Genomic DNA, 21376 nt, shown 5'->3' with positions numbered 1-21376 from the left:
GAGCATTGTTGTGACTTCAAGAACGGCCTGGGGGACATAGTGAATTCCAGTACAGTCTGGCTACGAACACACAAACACCGAATATGAATTAATAATTTCTCATTGTTTGGAAGAAGCAACTCTGTAGAAAAAAGAATAATCAGAGCAATACATCCGATAGGTATTAAGCACAATGTAAGTAAGTGCCCTCTTACTATCTTACTTTAAAAATGAGCTCAGTATAAAGGAAGCCTGCTGACAGTCTCTCCTGTGCAATCTTGTCTTCCGAATTCAAGAGGAAGCCGTAAAGCAATACATCCTGATAAAGAACACATGTCATCTAAAGATGCTAACAGTACTTCTATCTGGACAGCTTTAGGATATGTGTGATCTATCAAACTGAAACTTGAGAAACATCAGAAGGTTTCTCTCTAAAATTACTAACATTAAAAATCCAGGTACTGGAAGAAATGTCTTAGCTGTTAAGAGCACTGGCTGCTCTTTCCGAGGCCCTGAGTTCAACTCCCAGCAACCACACGGTGGGTTACAACTGTCTATAATGGAACCTGATGCCCTCTTTGAGTAGACAGACAAAACACTCATATACATAAATTTTTTTAAAAATCTTAAAAAGTACATTAATTTTTCTTACTTAGTTCTTTGGTCTTCCTTGCTTCTCTTTTTAAGGAACATGGTACTAGGGAAACACCAATGAGATCTTCAAGTTGTCTGTTGCCCTCCAAAGCCTGAAAGAAAACTATTTTTAATGAGTTAAAAAAGTTCTCTACAACTAAGAGATTATTTACAAAGGAAATATAATACAGTGTCTTCTTCATTTAAAAGATCTTAAACTAGGAATTTTGAGTTTTCCTGGTAAGTCAAATATTACAAACCCTATAATGACTTTAATACTAATTTTGTTTTTTTTATGGGTTTGTGGGGATGGTAAAGGTTTGAGATAGAATTTCTCTATGTAGAAGAGGCTGGCTTCACCCTCCAAAGATCTGCCACCCTCTGCCTTTTAAGTGCTGGGATTAAGGGAGTGCATCACCATGCTTAGTTATAAGTAGGTAAATATGCTGTACATGGTGGCTCACACCTTTAATTCTAGCACTTGGGAGGCAGAAGCAGGCAGATTTCTGTGTTCAATAGTGAGATCTAGAACAGCCAGAGCTACATGGTGAGACCCTGTCTCAACCAACCAACAACTAAAACAAAACAACAAAACAAAAAGACCCCCTAACATAATCTCATAATCTACAAAAATACTTTTAAATGTGAAAAGTCAGCTAAAACTAAAATATTACAGTTAATCATTACATATTATGAGAAATAATCCCATGAGAGCTTCCCATGAGAAATAAATTAAATATATACCCTGCAAATTCTTGACTGGAGTGGATTCTTAAATATAGGACTCTTTCTTTCCTTTTTCAAAACAGATAGTGGAGGTATGAAAATTACTTGTAAGAAAAAGTACAAACCTGTATACTCCTTAAATTTTTCATTATCTCCATGGTTTTCTCTGATGATCTCTCAATTTTAGATAGCAACATCATGAATCTAGGAATGAAAAACAAATATAATTACCAAGAATAAGAATGTGAGTGTCTCAGGTCACAAAACTATACTTCTATTCCAAGAGACAGATTCTGTTGCCTAGCCCTTTCTTTCCATGTTAAAGGGGCCATGTACGTAAGTACTCCCCTGTCATTTTGCCAGTCCTAGATAGACAGAATACATGTTATCAACCATCCTCCAAAGACCTTGCTCTTCCTTCTTTTTCATTCCCACCTATGAGTGAGCAGGAAGAGATAGATAGATGTCTTTTCCTCTCTATACATGCCTTCTTGAGTTAATATTCCAAAGTTCACTTACCATGGTCTCAGACTGTGAAGCCTAAAAATAATGGCTTGCATGGTTTAGTGTGAAGAAAATAAACTTTATTAAAGTTTTTGTAAGTTTAAATCAGTGATTCTCAACCTGTGGGTTATAACTCCTTTGGGGAGGATCACATATTAGATATTTACATTACAATTCATAACAGCAGTAAAATTGCAGTTATAGAATAGCAATAAAAATAATTTTATGGGGGTCACCACAGCATGAGGAGCTGTATTAGAGGGTCACAGCATTAGGAAGGCTGAGAGCCACTGGTTTAAACCACGCTTTCTTAACATAACAAGCTTTTTTTGGGGGAATAGGAGAGTTTTTGTTTTTGAGAAAGGGTACCAAAATTTAACTTTCGTTGGCTTGGAAATAGCTTTGTAGACCACGCTGACATCAAATAGGTAGCAGTGAGATTCCACTTCACACCTGTCAGAATGGCTAAGATCAAAAACTCAGGTGATAGCAGATGCTGGTGAAGACGTGGAGAAAGAGGAACATTCCTCCATTGTTGGTGGGATTGCAAGCTGATACAACCACTCTGGAAATCAGTCTGACAGTTGCTCAGTATTACCTGAGGACCAGGCTATACCACTCCTGGGCATATACCCAAAAGATGCTCCAACATATAACAAAGACACATGTTCCACTATGTTCATAGAAGCCTTATTTATAATAGCCAGAAGCTGGAAAGAACCCAGATGTCCTTCAACAGAGGAATGGATACAGAAAATGTGGTACATTTACACAATGGAGTATTACTCAGATATTAAAAACAATGAATTCATGAAATCCTTAGGCAAATGGATGGAACTAGAAAATATCATCCTGAGTGAGGTAACCCAATCAGAAAAGAACACACATGGTATTCACTCACTGATAAGTGTATATTAGCCCAAAAGCTTTAAATACCCAAGATAAAACTCATAGACCACATGAAGCTCATGAAGAAAAAAAAAAACAAAGTGTGGGTGCTTCGGTCCTTCTTAGAAGGAGTAATAAAATACTCAAGGGAGGAAATATGGAGACAAAGTGTGGGACAGAAACTGAAGGAGGAGGCGTCCGGAGTCTGACCCACCTGGGCATCCATCCCATGTGCAGTCACCAAAGGCAAGCGCTGATGTGGATGTCAGGAAGTGAATGCGGACAAGACCCTGATATAGCTGTCTCCTTAGAGGTCTGCCAGAGCCTGACATATACAGAGTGAATGCTTGCAGCTAACCATTGAACTGATCACGGGGTTCCCAATGGAGAAGTTAGGAAGAAGACTGAGGGAGCTGAAGGAGTTTGAAGCCTCATGGAGAGAGCAATACCAACCAACCAGAGCTCCCAGGGTCTAAACCACCAGCCTGGGAGCACATAGGGAGGGACCCATGGCTCCAGCTATATATGTAGTGGAGGACGGCCTTGTTGGGCATTGGTGGGAGAGGAGGTCCTTGGTCATGTGAAGGCTGGATGCCCCAGTGTGGGGGAATTCAAGGATGGGGAGGTGGGAGTGGGTGGGTGGATGGAGGAATACCCTCATAGAAGCAGGAGGAGGGGTATTTCTGGTGGAGGGGAATGGGAAAAGGGGATAACATCTGAAATGTAAACAATATCCAAAAAAAAAAAAAAAAAAAAAAAAAAGAATGTAATGACTTTAGAAGAAAGAGGTGACCAGTAAAGTACAGGAAACGAAGGCAGTTTAAGCCAGCTTGGGGCAGTCATCTGTGGTTGGGCTTGCTTATATGCTATCACCTTTATCAACCTTTTCCTCTCCCACTGTATACTGTTACTTCTAACTCTGCTTCATTTTACAGTTGTATCAGAGATCCACCTGGCTTAGCACCCATCTACTTTCAAATACACTGGCATCAGTGATCTAGAAGTTACATGCTGCTTGCTTTTACTGCACATCCTCTTACATAATTCCAGATCTTTGCTATTTACATATGTTGCCTATTTTAATGGTTAAATATTTAATACCTAGTCAAGATTGGCTTCATTAAGGAACTAGGATTCTTAATTAGAGAAAGTATGGGGCTGGAGAGATGGCTCAGTGGTTAAGAGCACTTGCTAGTCTTGCAGAGGACTCAGGTTAAGTTCCCAGCACCCACATGGCTGCTCACATCCATAACCTCAGTTCCAGAATATCTGGAGGCCCCTTCTGGCCTCTACTCTCAAAGTGAACTTCTACACATGAAAACAAAACACTTATATACATAAATTTATATACATAAAAATGAATAAATCTTTAAAATTTTTTATTAAAAGAAAAGAGAAGGAAAAAGAGAGTAAAAACACTTTGTGGGTTGGTAGCATGGCTCAGTGGATAAAGGTGCCTGCCAATAGTCTGATGGCTCAATTCCCTGCTCAATCCCTAAGGCCCTCGTGTTGGAAGGAGAGAGCTGAGTCCTGGACACACACACACACACACACTCAATAGATAAATGTAATAAAAATTTTAAAGAGCAGTGCTATGCAAATATAGTATTTGACCATATTTGGTGGGAGGTGGATTTTGTCGTTAGGGAAAGGAAGTCCTAAAGCAAGTAATAAGGTGCTGTAGGAGACCCTAGGCTTCCCAGAGGACTTACCTTTACTACAGTGTTTTATACAGCATTCAGTAACTTACATTAAGAATACTAGTCACTTACATTACAAAATAAAAGACATCTGATTTTACGTTTTAAACTACAGATTCTAACACTATTAAATGGAAAATGCATCTAAGATCCATATAAATGATTTGGGAAACATTTTTTAACATAACTAATTTCAACTAAGTTGAGGAGGGTATGTTACCTCACAACAGAAGACCATGAGCTCTAAGTGAGTTAAAACTTCATTTTTTCATCACAGAATATGACACACAGAATTCATTTGGTAAATGAGATAAACATATGAGCCACCTTCAGTCACTCCAGTGTGAGATACATAAATATTATTCCTATGACACACAGGCTTTCATTCATGGGCATCAGTGGTAGGCCAATGTGAACATGGCTGCTGTTGGCTCATCACTGGGACTGCTTAGAGCCTGTACACTACTGCCTCACCTCCTCATGCTCAGGACATTCTGATTCTTCTCTGTGTGACTCTGAAATGGAGGTTTCCTTAACTTGACCCTAAATTGGTGTATCATACACCAGTCCAGAACTAGGCTTGATGAATATTAAAATTAAAGCATTATATACTTCCACTATATGAACACTGCAAGACACCACAAACACTTTTCTTAACAACAGTGTTAAAAAAAAGAAGATCATATAAAATAAGTGTATAGATAGAGTAACTCAGCCCACTTATAAACTGTTAATTTACAAAGACAAATGACTTTTATTGTCGGTGACGATGACTTTGAAACCAAGCTCACCCATCACTGCCTTTCACTGTAGACTCCTGTCTTGCAGGTGAGCTCAAGTTACTTGGTTTTCTTGTTCCTGTACGGGAAAAGAACACAAAGTTAAGGAGACAATTTGCCAAATTTTAATCGACTGACTTGCCAAATTTTAGCTCCCTGTAATTCCAGCACTTGAAAGACAGAGTGGGAAGGATTGAGGCTAGTCTGACAGGCATGGCCTGACACAGCATAGAAAAACAAGCCGAGAACGAAAAGATGAACTGGATTGCTAAATGGTGAGTCAGGAGTAAGGAGAGAGACGAAGGGAGGTAGGAAAGGAAAAAGCACCCGATTTTGTTTTTCCATTTTCTTTATTAAAAAAAAAAAATTTAACCTAAAATTAATTTCCTGAATTTGGCACTATGCTATCTATATGTAGTAAAGCTCCAAAATCAAGTATTAAGATTACTTCCTTAATTTGTATTCATTTCCACATTTTAGCCCCAGAAGCCAGTGACAGCTTAGATTATTTTCATAGAATTTTTATTAGGTGTTCAATGCCTTTTTAAATATTTTTATTGCTGCCAAATAATATGTGAATCAATAAAATTCTTAGTTTTCTAAGGTCTTCAAGTACTTTTCAGTTGCTAAGTAGGATTTTATAGATATTGTCCAAAATAACATTTTCAGATAATAGTTCTCTCTTCACTATATTTTTCTTAAAAAGGGAACACAATATTATTCCTTGCTTGGTGGCACACACCTTTAATCCCAGCAATTGGGAGGCAAGGGGCAGGCAGACCACTGAGGTCAAGGCCAACCTGGTCTACAGAGTGAGCTCCAGTACAGCAGGTCTACACAGAAAGATCCTGTCTTGAAAAACCAAACCCAACTAAACCAAACCAACCAAAGCAAACCAAACCAAGCCAAGCCAAGTCAAACCAAATAAACAAACCAAATAAACAAACCAAACAACAATAACAACAACCCCACCTCAATATACACAAAGGGCTAAGGAGTCATATCATTACATCAGCATTTTCCTTTCTAGTTTGCATACATGTTTTAACATTTGTGTTCTTGACACTTTTTAAGAACAGCTTTACAAAGCTGTGTCATCACTGAATCTAGACTACATTCAGAATTGTATTTGAAGTTTCTGGTAGGAATCCAGGGAAACTTTTTCTTTTCTTTTTTTTTTTTTAAGAATTTATTTATTTATTTTGTGTAAGTACACTGTAGCTGTCTTCAGACACCCATATGAGGGCATCAGATCTCATTATGGATGGTTGTGAGCCACCATGTGGTTGCTGGGATTTGAACTCATGACCTCTGGAAGAGCAGTCAGTGCTCTTAACCACTGAGCCATCTCACCAGCCCGGGAAACTTTTTCTTAACTAATGAAAAAAGCTTTCAGTTAGATAAGGCTTGAAAGCACAATTAATGATGATAATGACAACGTTTAACATACGGCACTTATTAGGGATGGCTACTGTTTTAAACAAGTCACATGAAATAATTAACTTGAGCTGGGGATGGTGGCGCATGCCAACAATCCCAGCACTCCTAAGGTGGAGGCAGAAGGACCAAAATTCAAAGTCAGCAAGGATACTGCAAGACCAAGTATGGAAGGAAGACAAGAGCTGCTAAAACATGGGAAGAAAAATGGGTAGGTACTTAATGAATGGCTTTAAAATCCCAATAAGGGTCTGCAGGGTTGAGAAGATGATTCAGTGGGTAAAAGTGCTTGTCACACAACCCTGACAATCTGAGTTTAGCCCCAGGAATACAAACATAAAAGGTCAGGTGTGGTAGTGCACATGTGTAACTCCAGTACCCCTACCAAAGATGGGAGGCAGAGACAGGAGAATGGCTCTGAAGCTCATATGCTAGCCAGCTTAGAGAACACAGCCCGGCAGCAGAAACAAGTGAAATAAGATGGAAGGCAAGAATTTATGTGCAAAAGTTGCCCTCTGACCTCCACATTCGAGCTGTGAGACTTGAACATGCAAAGTCTAAGTAAACGGGTTTGGGGTTTAATATAAAGTATATTAAGAAGCAAATAGAAATGTCTTTTAAATGTTATTAAAATTTCCTTTTACATTTTGCACAATATTTTAAAAAGGGGAAATATAAAAGAGGTCATGATCTCATCTGAATTTTAAATTACTTTGTAAGTTACATTTTCTAATTTGGAACTTTTAATATCTGATAACAATTAGGGTTTCTTATTTCTAAACCATGCGGAGGATTATTGGGATTGGAGTATGATTACAAATAATGTGATTTCATTAGGACCTTAACAAATTTCTGCTTTGAGGCTTCTAGATATGATGTGTGTATGTGTGTGTACATATACAGCTATCAGAGTAAATTAAAACATATGTCACTTTAATTAATAACTAGAGTGAATCAGTAGTCAGCACATAAGTCAAGAACTAGATACTGCCTGCACCTCAGAAATCCTTGCAGTTTGACTTTTTAAAAAAGAGCATACCTAGTACCGATAATGTGATAATTACCCATATAAATGTCAAGTGAAATCACGTGACCAGTCTTTTTATGGGCAAAAGCAATGTTCCCTTAAGTCCATATTTAATTTCAATATGGAAATTGAGTATGTATCTACTTAAAATCTATTGAGATTTTCATAGAGATATGCAATCTCTAAGCTATTATATTTTAATTAAGAAGATATATCTGCTATATAAAAACTATAGAACTTGAGAGAAATGTATAGACTTTCATAAATTTTGTGAAAACAAACATAATATCAATAGCTTTAGGGTAAAAGCATTTGGTTAAAATCAAAGAGACTAAAAAATTTAATATATTTAATAATGTATTTCATTAAACAAATTAGGTAAAATGAGACCAATTTCTGTATAGAGTCTAGCATGTGCTTAATATCTAATAAATGTTAAACAATAAAATATAAATTAGGTTAGTCACAGCATATCTAGAATATATTTTACTAAATTTGAGCCTATTTAAAATTTTATATTACAGAGAATGACATGTCACTGATTCATGACTTCTTATAATATAAAAAAATTAAGCATATGAAATTGAGACCTGTGCCTTTAAATATAGATCTTAGCAATAAACTACTAGAGAGCACCAAAATGTATGTCAGAATTAAACAAATAATATTTCTATATAAAAATTAGGTTATTTAGGTAGGTTATCCTATATGGAAAATTTTTGGAGGTTTTTTTTTTTTTTTTTTCAAATACATTTAAAATAAGAAGGGCATGAACACAATAAAGATAAACTAAATAAACTATATACTAAATGTGGGTAAAGCTAAATGGACAATATGGATAAAAATAACATTTAGAAGTATCCCTCTTAAACTGCAGTGTGGCAATATCTGAGTTATATGCCCGTTAATTTATGCACATGATAGATAGCTTGTTAAGGGCATATCTGTAACCATTATAATTGATAGTAGCTGAAGGCAGTCAGGCCATAATTTCTATTTAATGGATGGGATGGTAAGGGAACAGCAGCGGCATTTTAAAATAAGTGCCTACAAAGTTTACATTTATGTCCAAAGTAACATTTACACTCTAGCCTTTTCTATGTTAAATTCCTTGAGAAGAGAGAAAACCCAGCTGCAACAAGAGCTATATATTACTAAATCAAAATCTTGATTTAACCAATAACTAGAAAAATCTTATCATAAGTGGAAAAGAATGTTCAACTAACCATTTGATGGTCTGTTTCTGTGCTCTTGTTCTTTGGGAGTTGTGGGAGAAGAAAATGGGCTCAATTGATAAGTTCCAGTAGTTGGCGAATAAGCTGTAATACTTTTCCTCCTCATGATTTTTGAAGGACCAAATGGCTAGAAATAAATAATAATTTGGAAGAGAAGTACTTACATTTAGTTACAGATCTTTGAAAATACCTTAAGTAACTCATGAGAACTCAAATTAATACTGGTTTTCTTGCTCTTTCTTTTAAAATTTGAATACATTTATCACCTTCAAAGTGACCAGTATTCCTCTCAAATGAGGTAGATACTTCAGATGTCTACGATAATCTCAATTTGATACATTGACATTATTAAGATTATTTGCTACATGAACATGAAACATTGCTAACTTCTGATATGTGTCTCAACAGTTTTACAGATGAGGTGTCTGGCCAGCATATTCTCACTGCTATATGCAATATGTAATGTGAAGTGTAATTAGGGAGCTAGACCAGGAAAACTCTCAAAGGAAAACTCTCAGAGGTACTTAGTACTAAGACTGAGAAGGTCTACGTAAGCTCATTGCTCTCCTCACCTACTTGTGTCAGCATGCCAACAACTGAGCCTACCACTTACACCTTCTCAAACATTTGGCTACAACTACACAACTTTCTCTAATATTTATTACCACTATTTTAATTGTTTGCTCCTCAATTCCTCTAAGCCTTGTTTTCCATTATGCTTATTGATCACTCAACTAATATGCATAAGGAAACATAATGAAGGTCTAAGGAAATGACTTAGCACAAGGACTTGAGCTCACATTTCAATAATCCATAGAAAGCCAGATGAAATAAAACCCATCTGTAATCCCAGGCCTCTTATGACAAGTTGGTAGATGGAGAAATGAGAATTCAGGAAACATGAGGACCTAAGATTAGATTCTCACAGTCCACAGAAAGCCAGACACGGCAGCACATGTCTGCAGTCCTAGTTCTTCTACAGCAAGATGGAAGGCAGAGATAAAGGATCCCTGGGAGACAGAATCTTGTCAGGTAGCCTGGCAAATACAGTGATGAACAAGAGAATCAGTCCCAAACAAGGCAGAAGGTGAAGACTAACACCTAAGGTTGTCCTCTGACTTCTACACAAGTATTAGAGTTTACACACACCCACATTCTGACTTCTATATGTGACCCAGCATATATGCACCCAATTCATTCTCATTCTCCCTCCTCACCCCTTGAGCTGCCCCACGTTGGGTGCCAAAAATGTTGTGGCCTGGTTGGGTGCCAAAAATGTTGTGGCCTGGTTGGGTGCCAAAAATGTTGTGGCCTGAGCTACCCCATGTTTGGGGGCCAAAAATGTTGAGAACCGCTCTGTCAATGTTTGAACCCGCACTGCCAAAAGCCTTGGGGGCTAAGTTGTTAGAGCCCGCACTGCCCCAAGCTGCTTCAGTCTTCGGGTCAGGGTTCAGCAAGAGAGAGTGAGGATGGACACCAGGAATGGAGACAAGGCAGAGTGTGATTCAATCCCGTTTATTCTTCAGTCTCTTCTTCTCTCCAAGTCCTAAGTCTTGAGTTCCTAGTCCCTAGTTCTAGTCCCTAGTTCCTAGTCCCTAGTGCCTCCAAGTTCCAAGCTTCTTTCCAAGCTCCCTCCAAGTGCCAAATACTTAATAATCCTACTTCCAAGTTCTTTAGTCCAAGTGTCTTCTTCCTCAATGCCTAATTCCTACTCCAAGTTGTACTCTCTAGCCTAATTCCTAGTTCCAAGTTGTACTCTAAGTTGTACTGAACTCCTCTGTCTGCCTCTTACCTTTTATATGTCTCACTTGTAAGCCATGCCTCTAAGTCACGCCTTTAAGTCATGCCCTTAGGCCTTGTCTCTAAATCTGATCTCTATGTCATGCCCTTAAGTCTCGGCTCTAAATCACAGCTTTAAGTCTCACACACCCAAGGGAAGATCCTGGGTATCTAAAGCAAGATGTTATCAGAGTGTGCTCAGCTGTTGTAGGCTATTGTAAACAAGCCTCTTGTCAGGGTATACAGCTCAAGATGGCTGCAAGGATGACAGCTGCCTTCTGTTGGCTCCCCACAACCCCTCCTCTCTCTCAATTTTAAAAGAAAAAGATAAATTTCTATGGCCTTCAAAGACTGCCATCCAAAAGTTAAATAAGCCTGAGATGAGCTTTTAAGTTAATATATCTGGAGAAATTCAGAAAAGAAGGAACTATCAAAGTGGGCTGCAGTAATCTCTTACAGAAAGATTCTTATGAGGGGGAAGGATGGGGCTGAAGTAGGAGGGTGGAAAAGGCATGAAAGGGAGTTGGGGGTGTAGCTCAGTTGGCAGAGTGCTTGCCTAGCATACACAGAGCCCAGGTTCCAATCCCTAGGAAGAATAATGTGAGCATGATGGTCAATGCCTATAAATCTCAGTGATCAGGAGGTGGAAGCAAAAGGATCAGAAATTCAAGGACACCCTTAGCTACACTGTGCAGATAAGGCCATCTGAGAAACACAAAAACCTGTTTCAGAAAAAATTAAGACAGGTGCAAGAATCTGAAATCAAGAGTGTTGAGTACTCAGGATGAACTCAGAGCATAAAGAAAAGGTCTCAAGGCTTGGGACAATTTTAGCTTAGACACTGTCTTCAAACAATTCCATAAATCTACAGTCAAGTGTCCTTTAATACACCCAGAAGTGTCACCTTTAAAAGTAACTTTGGTATTTGTTCTAGAAACTATAGGTCAAAATCTCTTATAGTTAACATTGTTTGGGGGGAACAAAGGCATTTATTTTATATATCTGCAGCTGCCAAAATTGTAAGCAGAATCTTTTAAAAATACCTTTATAAATCCAACTATTGTACCATTATGTCTCTAATGCAATCCTTCCTGTGGGATGAAAAGGGTTCTAAGTCTCTTTATCAGGTAGTTACCATTACCTCTCCATATTGAGTTTTCACCTGTTTATATGTATTCAGTCATAAAGTATGACATTTACCCAAGCCCTACTCAACTTCTCCAAAAATTTATTGCCTACAATGATTTCACTGTGTATGTACAAGAAATGAAAGTTACTACCCTATTGTACGTTTATGTCCATCTGTTTCCCTATTTTCACCAAAAATTATTTTATCCAATTGCCAAATGTCTAAACATTGCAACTGTAGATAATATATTTCTTCTCGACTTTCAGGAAATGTGTGTGTGTGTGTTTGTGTGTGTAAATACCAAGAATTCCCTCCTCTCTACCTTCTCAGTCACTTCTGTTGTTTACAAAGAAAAATGTTTTATGTAGAACTATCACACAGAGAGAAAATGGAGACCCTGTTTTTGCCTACTGTCTCACCAAAACACCCCTCAGCAATCGTGCACCATCGTTTACTACCTTATTGTGTGCACAAACTTCCCCAAGGGCTTCTTTTCCTCTAACTTTTAATCTGTGAAGATTCAGAACAAGCAATCTTAGTATCCTAAGAACTCCATTCTGCCGTCCTCCAAGCTCTGAGGGACTTACACATTACCTCCAATAATGGGAAGGGATTAAGGGAGACTGGGTTACTGATTAAGAGGTCAGCAAGGAAAAGTGCCATTTATTGATCCTTTTAGGATTAAAAAAAAAAAAAAAAAAAACCCAAAAAACAAAAGGTGAGAGGATTAGACAGCTAGAAAAGGCAAAGGATTCAGGATGCAAACAAAATGTGGAAGACACTAACCCATTTCTATAATTTATGTCTGCTTCAAATATTTATTTACACCTTAGGAATATTTAACACTACTACTAAACAAAGAGTGACCTAAGATTTAGTTTATTATCAGCCCAGTCCCTACTACTGTACTTTTAGTTAAGAGGTCAAACCTTTTATCTTAAGCAAAACTAAAATTTGAGCATAGATCTTTCTGCTGAAAAAAAAAATCAATGCTCTCTCTATAATTTCAAATAGATGCGGCATTTGCCTTTGATATCCTTCATGAATTGTAGCTCTCTCTGTCACCTTGTTTAAAGCACAGTCAACCAAAAAGGTGCTTGCATTTTATTGATTTTATACCTGTTATAAACAGTCTGGAAAGTACTAACTAAGGGTTCTTTTACAGTGACGTATGGGATATAAACTTACTATTATGATCTATTAACTGCTATCACTAGAATACTTAAAACAGGTACTATCCTGTTATCCAGGATAATATCCAGATTATCCAGGTTATCCAGATAAACAGAAAAGGCAGCTGGAGGAAGGTCAGTCTTTTGTCTCTTTTTAAAACAGGATCTTGCTAATAACCCAAGTTGGTCTTGAACTCAGGATTTTCATGCCTCAGCCTTGTCAGTGCTGGGATTACACATATGTGTCACTATGCCTATTGGATTATTATTAAGCTTACTCTGGTTGGTAAGGTTATTGGAATGTCCCATATATGACATAATTATGGTATCCTACAAGTATGGAATTTATATTAGGAAACTCTGAAGACCAATTGTGATTTTCATTTTGGATCTAGCATTTCTCAGCTGCCATAATTACCACTCTCAATGGTGCTAGAGGCACTGGGATTTGTTGTTGCATTTACTGTAGCTACATGGAACAAAAGCACTTTGTACTTATCTAGTAATCCTATAGGAATATCAGGGGAAGAATATGAACACACGTGCACACAAAAGGAGGTGCTGAGCAAAGGTAGGTGGATCTCTAGTTCAAAGCTAGTGTGGTCTATACAGTGAGTTCCAGAACAGCCAGGGGTACACAGACTCTGTATGTGTGTGTGTGTGTATGACCAATACATTAGGTTTATGGTAACAGAAACATTCCTGATAAAGTCTTTGATACACAGGGTTACACACTGTAAAAAACATTAAATGTGTACTTAAGAACTTAAGATCTAAGAATTTAATTATATATAATGTAGCAGTAAAAGTTTTAAAGAAAAACAAAACTTTGGCTGAAGAAGGTGCTACAGTGTATTTATTTATTGGTTTGTTTCTTTTGTTGGTGATGCAGGTTTTCCATCTGTAGCACAGGCCATGCTGGAACTCACCTCCTAGCTCAGGCCACTTCCTACTCACAGAAATCCTCCTTGTTTCAGCTTCTCAAGTGCATCCTGGGCTGAGTGATAGCCACTACCATGTTACTTTGTCTCCTGCAACTTATTTTATTTTTACATTTATTTATTTAGTTTGTGTGTGCTTAACTTTTAAGATTATATTTCTCCTTCCACCATGAAGATTCCAGACATGGAACTTAATTTATATTAAGTCTTACTTACAACCCTTGTCTGCTGAATCACCTTGCTGGCCCATCTTCCATAATTTTAAAGAAACTAGACTACCATCTTTAATTTTAAAGGTATTCCAAGCATTATAAAAATATATATTATTGTACTATTACTATCTCACACTATAATCCTTAGGAAGGATTTTTTTAATGAAATATGCTCATGGTTATTTCTAATCATACATTCATAGGTCCCTTTATTTTTCTAGAATGCTGCGTAGCCCATTCAATACACTTTCTTAGTTACTGAAGTATGCTTTACATGAAATGCACAGATCTTGTTCTACTTGACGAGCTCTGACAGTATACATCGATGTGCCTCTCGCTGAAATAAGCATGCTCAGCACACCTTTCCTTCTGCCCCCTCCCAGCCCAAAGGCAACAGCTACACACAGCTGCTGCCTCTTGAGAGTTTCATTTATATGAAGCATATGACCTGTTTATTTGGCTTCTTCTGCTTACCATGTTCTTGAGATGTCAATAATGTGCTATTTCATTGTTGGGTAGTATTCCTTTGTTTAAAGATGCCATAATTTGCTTTTCCATCTTCTTCTATATGGACATGTCAGTTGTTTCCAGTTTGAAATGATCAGGACTGAAGTTGCTAAGGACACTCTTCTACACAGTCTTTGTGTATCTATGATTTTTACTTTAGTGGGGTAGCTAAGAGTGCATTGTTGGTTACAGGATGGATATGGCCTTGCCTATACCTACACCTTACCTAGTCTGACAGCTTTCTAAAATGTGTGCATCACTTCCATCAATATCTACTTTCAACTCTCCCTATTTTCACCAGCCTGTTTGCTGGCTTGCTTGCCTTAGCAAGCCTACAACCTGACCTTCATCCTGATATAAAATACTGTGTCAAATAATTTGAAATGCTCAGCCAAGTTCCTGTGTAACCAAAATTCCTCAGGAAATCCCCTAACACTTAAAAACCCCCTAGTCTTGCAGGTTTTGGGGCTATATAAACCCTACTTTATCCTGTGTTCAAAGATATTTTTGCAAACCCTGTTTTAGAGAAATAGCTTTGTCTGACAGAAAATAAAGCTTGCATAATCTGACCAAAGAATTTAGGTAGTAGTGGTCTTTACTCTCATTCAGTGGGATTAATGGTTCGGTCAAGTTTTTGCATTTTTTTCTATTTATTTACTCTTATTTATCTATTTTGTACATAAGTCTTGTCAGATACATGTATGATAAATATTTTCTTCTCAGCCCATAACATACCTATTCATTTTCTTTCATCTGTTTTTCATTTTGAAATTTTTTTTATTTTAAACTCTAATATAAAACATAAATACATTTCAAATTTAAAAAAAATCACTGGAATCTCTTCAATTCTTAATGTGATCATTCAATCAATAGAAAAAAAATAACATTAATAAAATGTAATTTATTATCTTTTATAAATATTATTTTTTATGCCTTGAGAATTTTTTCGTTCCTATAAATTCACAGAGATGTTTTCTTATATTTTCTTCCAAAGGCCTTATACTTTTGGCTAACTTTAAGACTATGATGCTGTGTACGGCACACACCTTTAATTCCTGCACTTACTTACTTGGGAGGCAGAGGCAGGCAAATCTCTGAGTTCAAGGACAGCCTGGTCTATAGACTGAGTTCCCTGCACCTACAATGAGCAGCACACAATAACTTGCAACTCCAGCTCTCAGAGAGAATTGAGGCCTCTGCCCTCCAAGGACACTTGAATTTCACATGCACATATCCACATACATGTACATGCATACATATGCATACACACATACACACACACACACACGTATAAAATTTTAAAATCTTTTTTCATATGGATACTATTTATTAAAGACTTTTTACATTGAATGAACACAATATTTTGAAATATTTAATAAATTTATTAAATTATTAAATAATAATTAAATATTAAATTTATTAAGTTATTAAATAAATAAACTATGAAAGATAACATAAACCAAAATTTTCAAGAGAATTAAAGAGTCAGGTGATACTTAAGCCATTAGACCAAAGGGAAAATAGCTATGGCATATGGAACAAGAACTTTAGGTACTGAGGACTCACACAATGGTTCTGCTGTTCAGTAGTTTCCCATTGTGGTCATATAATTTGTCCGGATTTGACTTATCTACCATGGTGAATAAAGCCAGGGTGGAGGCCAATGGCAATGCCTAGTGTCTCAGGCTAGGATAAATGGCTTCACCCTCTCTTCTAGCTTGTTGAAGAGAAGAAGTGATTGACAAGGAATTCTAACTGTGTCATTCAAACTATGGATGAATAAAATCTCCACAGAACTTACATGCTTTGGCTGAGGATCCATTCCCATAATCTTTAGTGCTGTCTCCGTCTATCTCTTTCTCTCTGTGTCTTGGATTGTGAAGTTATTTTCAATTTTAGCAATATACTTTCTATGCCACAAGTCATTACATCTTGCAGGAAGGAATCTCTTAAGCAAACTGGGGCAAAGACAGAGTGGGGAACTGACCTGATCACTGAGTGTGACAGGAAATAGAGGAGATGTAGATTTGCAACTCCTGAGTTAATGCCACCAACCCTGGGCACTGTGACATTATTTGTTCCTTTGAATAACACCTTGGTTTTTAATTTCTTCAGGAGGTCAAATACACCCAGTGTATGCAAATGATGTACCCTATATATTAAATACCTTTCTTAATATAAATATTTAAGATTTGCATATGTTAATGAAAGGGTTTCATTCCTGGGCTGTGTACTCAGATACACAAGCAATCACAGACAATGGGGCAGCTGTGTGAGCTGCACGGGAGGCACTTCTCTCTGTCAGCTTAACAATGTAGAACAGGACATGAGACACAGTTTACTGAACTGCCACACTTTCTCCACTAAGGGCTGGCTTTTCTACCAGCCTCTTTTTGAAATTCCTCTTGTTTAAGAATGTTTTGTGAGAGTCCTTTTCATTTTTTTATTATGTGTGTGAACATATGTGTGTATAGGCACATATGTAAAGGTCACAGGACAATTTTTTGGAGTTGGATCTTTATTCCTTTACATGGGTTCCACAATTGAACGCAGCTCGCCATACTTATGTGGCTAGTATCTTTATATGTTACCATCTTACTAGCCCAAGACTCAGTTTTAGTAGGCAGGCAAAAGACTTAGTCTCCTTCTACTGGGAGACTGGAAATGAGTGTAAGTAGGGATGTGGTGGAGAGATGTTATAGCCTAGACCAGGGCCGGAAGGATCTATAGTGGAAGGCAAGGTTTGGATGGCATATAACAAAAGATCCCTACTGGAAACCTCTAATTGTAGGGAACACAACTAGCTTCATATGCCAGTCATCCTTCACTATGAACCAGTTACAGCTGCCATGTACAATGATTGTGTGTCTGTGAGGAAAAAAAAAAAAAAGAAGAACTGGTAAGCATAGGATTTTAGAGATAGCTGAACATAAAGGAGATTACCTGGTATAGCAAATCAGCCATCAAATGAGCACATCTTAGTGACAGTCCCCTAAGCACCCATCTGTACTGCTATCTGCAAATGAATGCATGAAAACACTTAACCTTTCAAAATTCTGGGCTTCTGGTTTTTAGAACGACCCATTAGTGAGGCATTTTTTTCACAATATCTGTAGCCAGTGACCTGCCTGCTGTTGAGTTAAGTGTGACAGCACAGGAGTTAAGAGAAAGGCAAGTTCATTTCTATACTGTAACACCACCGTGAACTTATGTTACTGAGTCCAAATGGGACAAGTGCAGAAAACACACTGATGTATGCATGGTCCCTGATGGAAGTATCCATGTTGACCACAGAGGGACTTTTACATAGTCACGTGAAAACATTATCCTACTAAGAAAGTCACAAGATTGACCAAAAGAAAGAGAAAATATAACTTTATGTTTATTGCTAGAAATTCTAAAATTAAGAGCATTTCAGATTTTCTGGCTAGTGATGGTAAAGCCACTGACTTTGGGAAAATAAAATGAGTCTTTAGGATATCGGATGAATGAGCCTGTGTTAGCAGATTAAATAGTTTGGACTCTGACAAGTGGCCTAACACATACAACCTGTCCAACCAAATCATGAAGAACTAGAAAACAGTAATAAATCAATAGCAAGTAGAGAAACTGAGTTAATATTCAGATAACTGGCTTAAAAGTATAAACCCAGAACAAATATAACAATGTGTCTTCCAACACAAGATAGTTCCTGTGACACCTACCTAGATACAGTCATAGCTGAAGAAAACACAGACAGAAAGTCTGCTGCACAGACAGTTGTGCCCCACTAAAGGAATGGGTTCACAACGGTTGCTTTTCCTCTCAGATGGTGCATCTATCTCCCAAAGAACAGCTTTGGGGCAGGAAAGAACTATTTCATTTCAAGCTGGACTACCCATCTACCAAAATACCATTCTGACCAAAGAAACAGATGCAGAATTACAATCACAGCTGCATCCTGCACACAAGTTGGATAATGGTATTCTAAATTGCTAATTACACCTTTAATGGTGTTTTTAGTGCCACTTCAGTATTTTGCCACCTTTGTATAATTAAAAAAAAAAAAAAAACACTCAGTAAGGTTTTTAAATGATTTTCTGTTTTATTAAAACCAGTGAGTACTCCAAGGAGAAATCACTCCCCATAACCCCCAATAAGACAGGATTTCTCTGTGTAGCCCTGGCTGTCCTGGAACTTCCTCTGTAGAACAGACTGGTCTCAAACTGAAGAAGAGATCCACCTGCCTCTGCTGCCCGAGTAGTATTAAAGGCACATGCCACCATGACTAGCTTAAAACTCATTTTTTTTTTTGCATGGCAGTCTCATGGGATTTGGTAAAAGCTCATTTATTAACAAGCAATTTGTTTTAATTTACTTCCTTAATTACTTACATTTAAGATTAGAAAAATAATAAGTATGTTAGTCAGTGTTTGTATCTAAATCCGTATAGGAAGATTATTAGCTAGCGTACATTGAGACATGTTGGCACTGGGAATATTCTAAGACTAGATTTAGAAAAGTATACCAACAGTATAATTTTATTTTTATTGTGATTACCATGGTAAAATTTATATACTCGTAGTACTCTATCATTTAATTTGTCAGCATAGTTGAGGCAAATTATTACTTTTTGATATGATAATGCCACTAATGTTTTGATATTACTTTAATAGACAATAATATATTAAAATACTGCTACAATTTCATATTGCTTCTTATACATTTCTTATACATTACAGAAGTGGTAAAGTTCTGTAAACTCATTTCCTTCTCACATGTCTATTTCAAGCTGACTAGAATTTTGATATGCTATATTAGAAACACATTTTGTATGCAGATGACATTCTATCAGTGAAAACTGTGTCATGCTTTTGATGAATGTTATACTTAGCAAGATGAATCACTAGGTGAAAGTTACACACAGTCATAACCATGCAGTAACAATGCTTATTTGCTCCCATTCTTCCCTGTCGCCCCCACCCTCCTCCCTTTCCTGTGACTCAGGTAGCCATGTAGCTGAGGACTGTCTTGAACTCAGCATACGCCTGCCTCCACCTAACATGTGTTGGGACTACAGGTATGTGCTACAGCCAGGCTGCAATCACACTTCTTCAACTAATACTTACATTTTCTTCAAACTGATCATCCAGTTTCAGTGATCTTTTAACTCTGAAAACAAAATATTTAAAGACATTTTAGACTTGACATGCTTTATTTTAGGCTGATATTTTAGGCTAAAATAGAAATAATTGAAAACAAGTTATTTTTAACCAATTAACTTTTATACTGCTTCTTAAAGCTAATTGCCACATGGGAAAAAAAAAAACAATTATGATGATAAATTTGGATTTAATGGTTTTATTTGATCAGTTTATTTCTAGTAGCATATTTTAATATGGGGTCCTAATTAAATATTTAAATGAATAATTTCTTTATATATGTCTTACCATAAAATTTAAATATTAAAGTTTTATTTTTCTTTGGTAGTGGTACTGGGTACTGAAACCTGGCCTTTGTGCTTGGTAGGTAAGATCTCTGATTTATATCCCCAGGCTAGTTTTATTATAAAAATTTTTAGTAAAAAAAAAAATCAGTTGTCTACATTAAAATATTATGAGGAAAAATTACATATAACAGCAAAATAATCTAAATATCTTTGATAGAGACACTGGAAAATGTATTTGCAGGAACAAAGTGTTAAGTGGTACAGGTATTTGTAAGGCAAAGTTTTGCACATTATCCTAGCATTGGACATGATTCATAGCAAGCAGACTATGACTTAAAAGGGGAACAGATGCTCCATGTCTTTCTAAGTCCCCAATCCATAAGAAACTATTTCTTGTTTCTTTCACTACACTGATTCAGGAATGTGCCAGGCTCTCTCTGTGTAAAATCTGTTCTGCTAAACGGGATGCCCAGCTGTTGGTGACAGTGCTTAGAAAGGAAAGTTGAATATTTATAATACTTTACTCCATACAGCTGCCTTCTAAAGAGCAGTCATCAACATTTTATTGATCATAGACTAAATGCTCAAAGGAGAAAAAAGGTCAATATAAATTAAAGCTGGTTTTCCAAATGCAATATTAAAAGTACTTCTTGATGTTTGAGAAAGAAATTACCTCAAGTATTAGAAAATTAGAGCATTCTGTAAAAGACTGCACTGTATTCTGTTTTATAGACTTTCTCCTAAAAATACATATAGATCTTAGGAAATTATGAGAACATTTTTCTTTGTTTTTAAATGCTCTGACAGTAGCTTTTTATAAGAACATAAAGCTTGCCCTGATACTGCTCAAAATATTATTGTTGTATTATTATTGGCTAATTCTTAGAAAATACAATTCAGTGTTTAGATGTAAAGAGGTTTCAGATTAGATAATAAGTAGATCTATGAACCCAAGGAAATGTTAAACTTCACAAAAGTCAGTTAAAATAGGCTATAATCTATTTGATGTTTGTTTAGTGTCTAAAGATGGGATTTACTGAAGGTAAACAGTAGTAAGTAAATTGGTAATAAGTATCCTAAGAAGATTTAATAGACAACAGAAGAAGACATGTGAGAAATTGAGTTAGTTCAGCCTATAGACAAGTTTATGCAACTTGAATATGTGACATGTTTTCAGAGAGGGAAAGTCAGATCTATGGTAATGCGTCGTGATAAAAACATCTTTCCCATGCTAAGAGACCAAAATCTTTTCTGGAGCTCATAGCCAAAGCTAGTAATCCATCTTGAGGACTGCTATCCT

At 36.8% G+C, this 21376-nt stretch overlaps 1 protein-coding gene across 10 annotated transcripts in view; it reads right to left on the bottom strand.

Annotated features, from left to right (window-relative positions):
- Window positions 1-21376, bottom strand: part of Itgb3bp (integrin subunit beta 3 binding protein) — a 47755-nt gene that overhangs the window by 14978 nt on the left and 11401 nt on the right. For 6 of the 10 annotated variants that reach the window (XM_076934621.1, XM_076934618.1, XM_076934617.1 and 3 more), the window contains exons 2-6: window positions 19757-19799; window positions 8900-9035; window positions 5222-5288; window positions 1464-1542; window positions 632-725 (exon numbers count right to left, since the gene is read on the bottom strand). In XM_076934621.1, the coding sequence (XP_076790736.1) occupies window positions 632-725; window positions 1464-1542; window positions 5222-5288; window positions 8900-9014 (355 nt within the window). In that variant the 5' untranslated portion in view covers window positions 9015-9035; window positions 19757-19799. Of the gene's footprint in view, window positions 1-631; window positions 726-1463; window positions 1543-5221; window positions 5289-8899; window positions 9036-17591; window positions 17665-19756; window positions 19800-21376 lie in introns of all 10 variants that reach the window. The other 4 variants (XM_034503191.2, XM_076934620.1, XM_076934622.1 and 1 more) reach the window with 2 other exon arrangements.

Source organism: Arvicanthis niloticus, chromosome 5, assembly GCF_011762505.2.
Source record: "Arvicanthis niloticus isolate mArvNil1 chromosome 5, mArvNil1.pat.X, whole genome shotgun sequence".
In the NCBI taxonomy this organism is placed as follows: domain Eukaryota; kingdom Metazoa; phylum Chordata; class Mammalia; order Rodentia; family Muridae; genus Arvicanthis; species Arvicanthis niloticus.
Note: the sequence above shows the minus strand (reverse complement) of the source record. Positions and strands in the feature narration are given on the sequence as shown.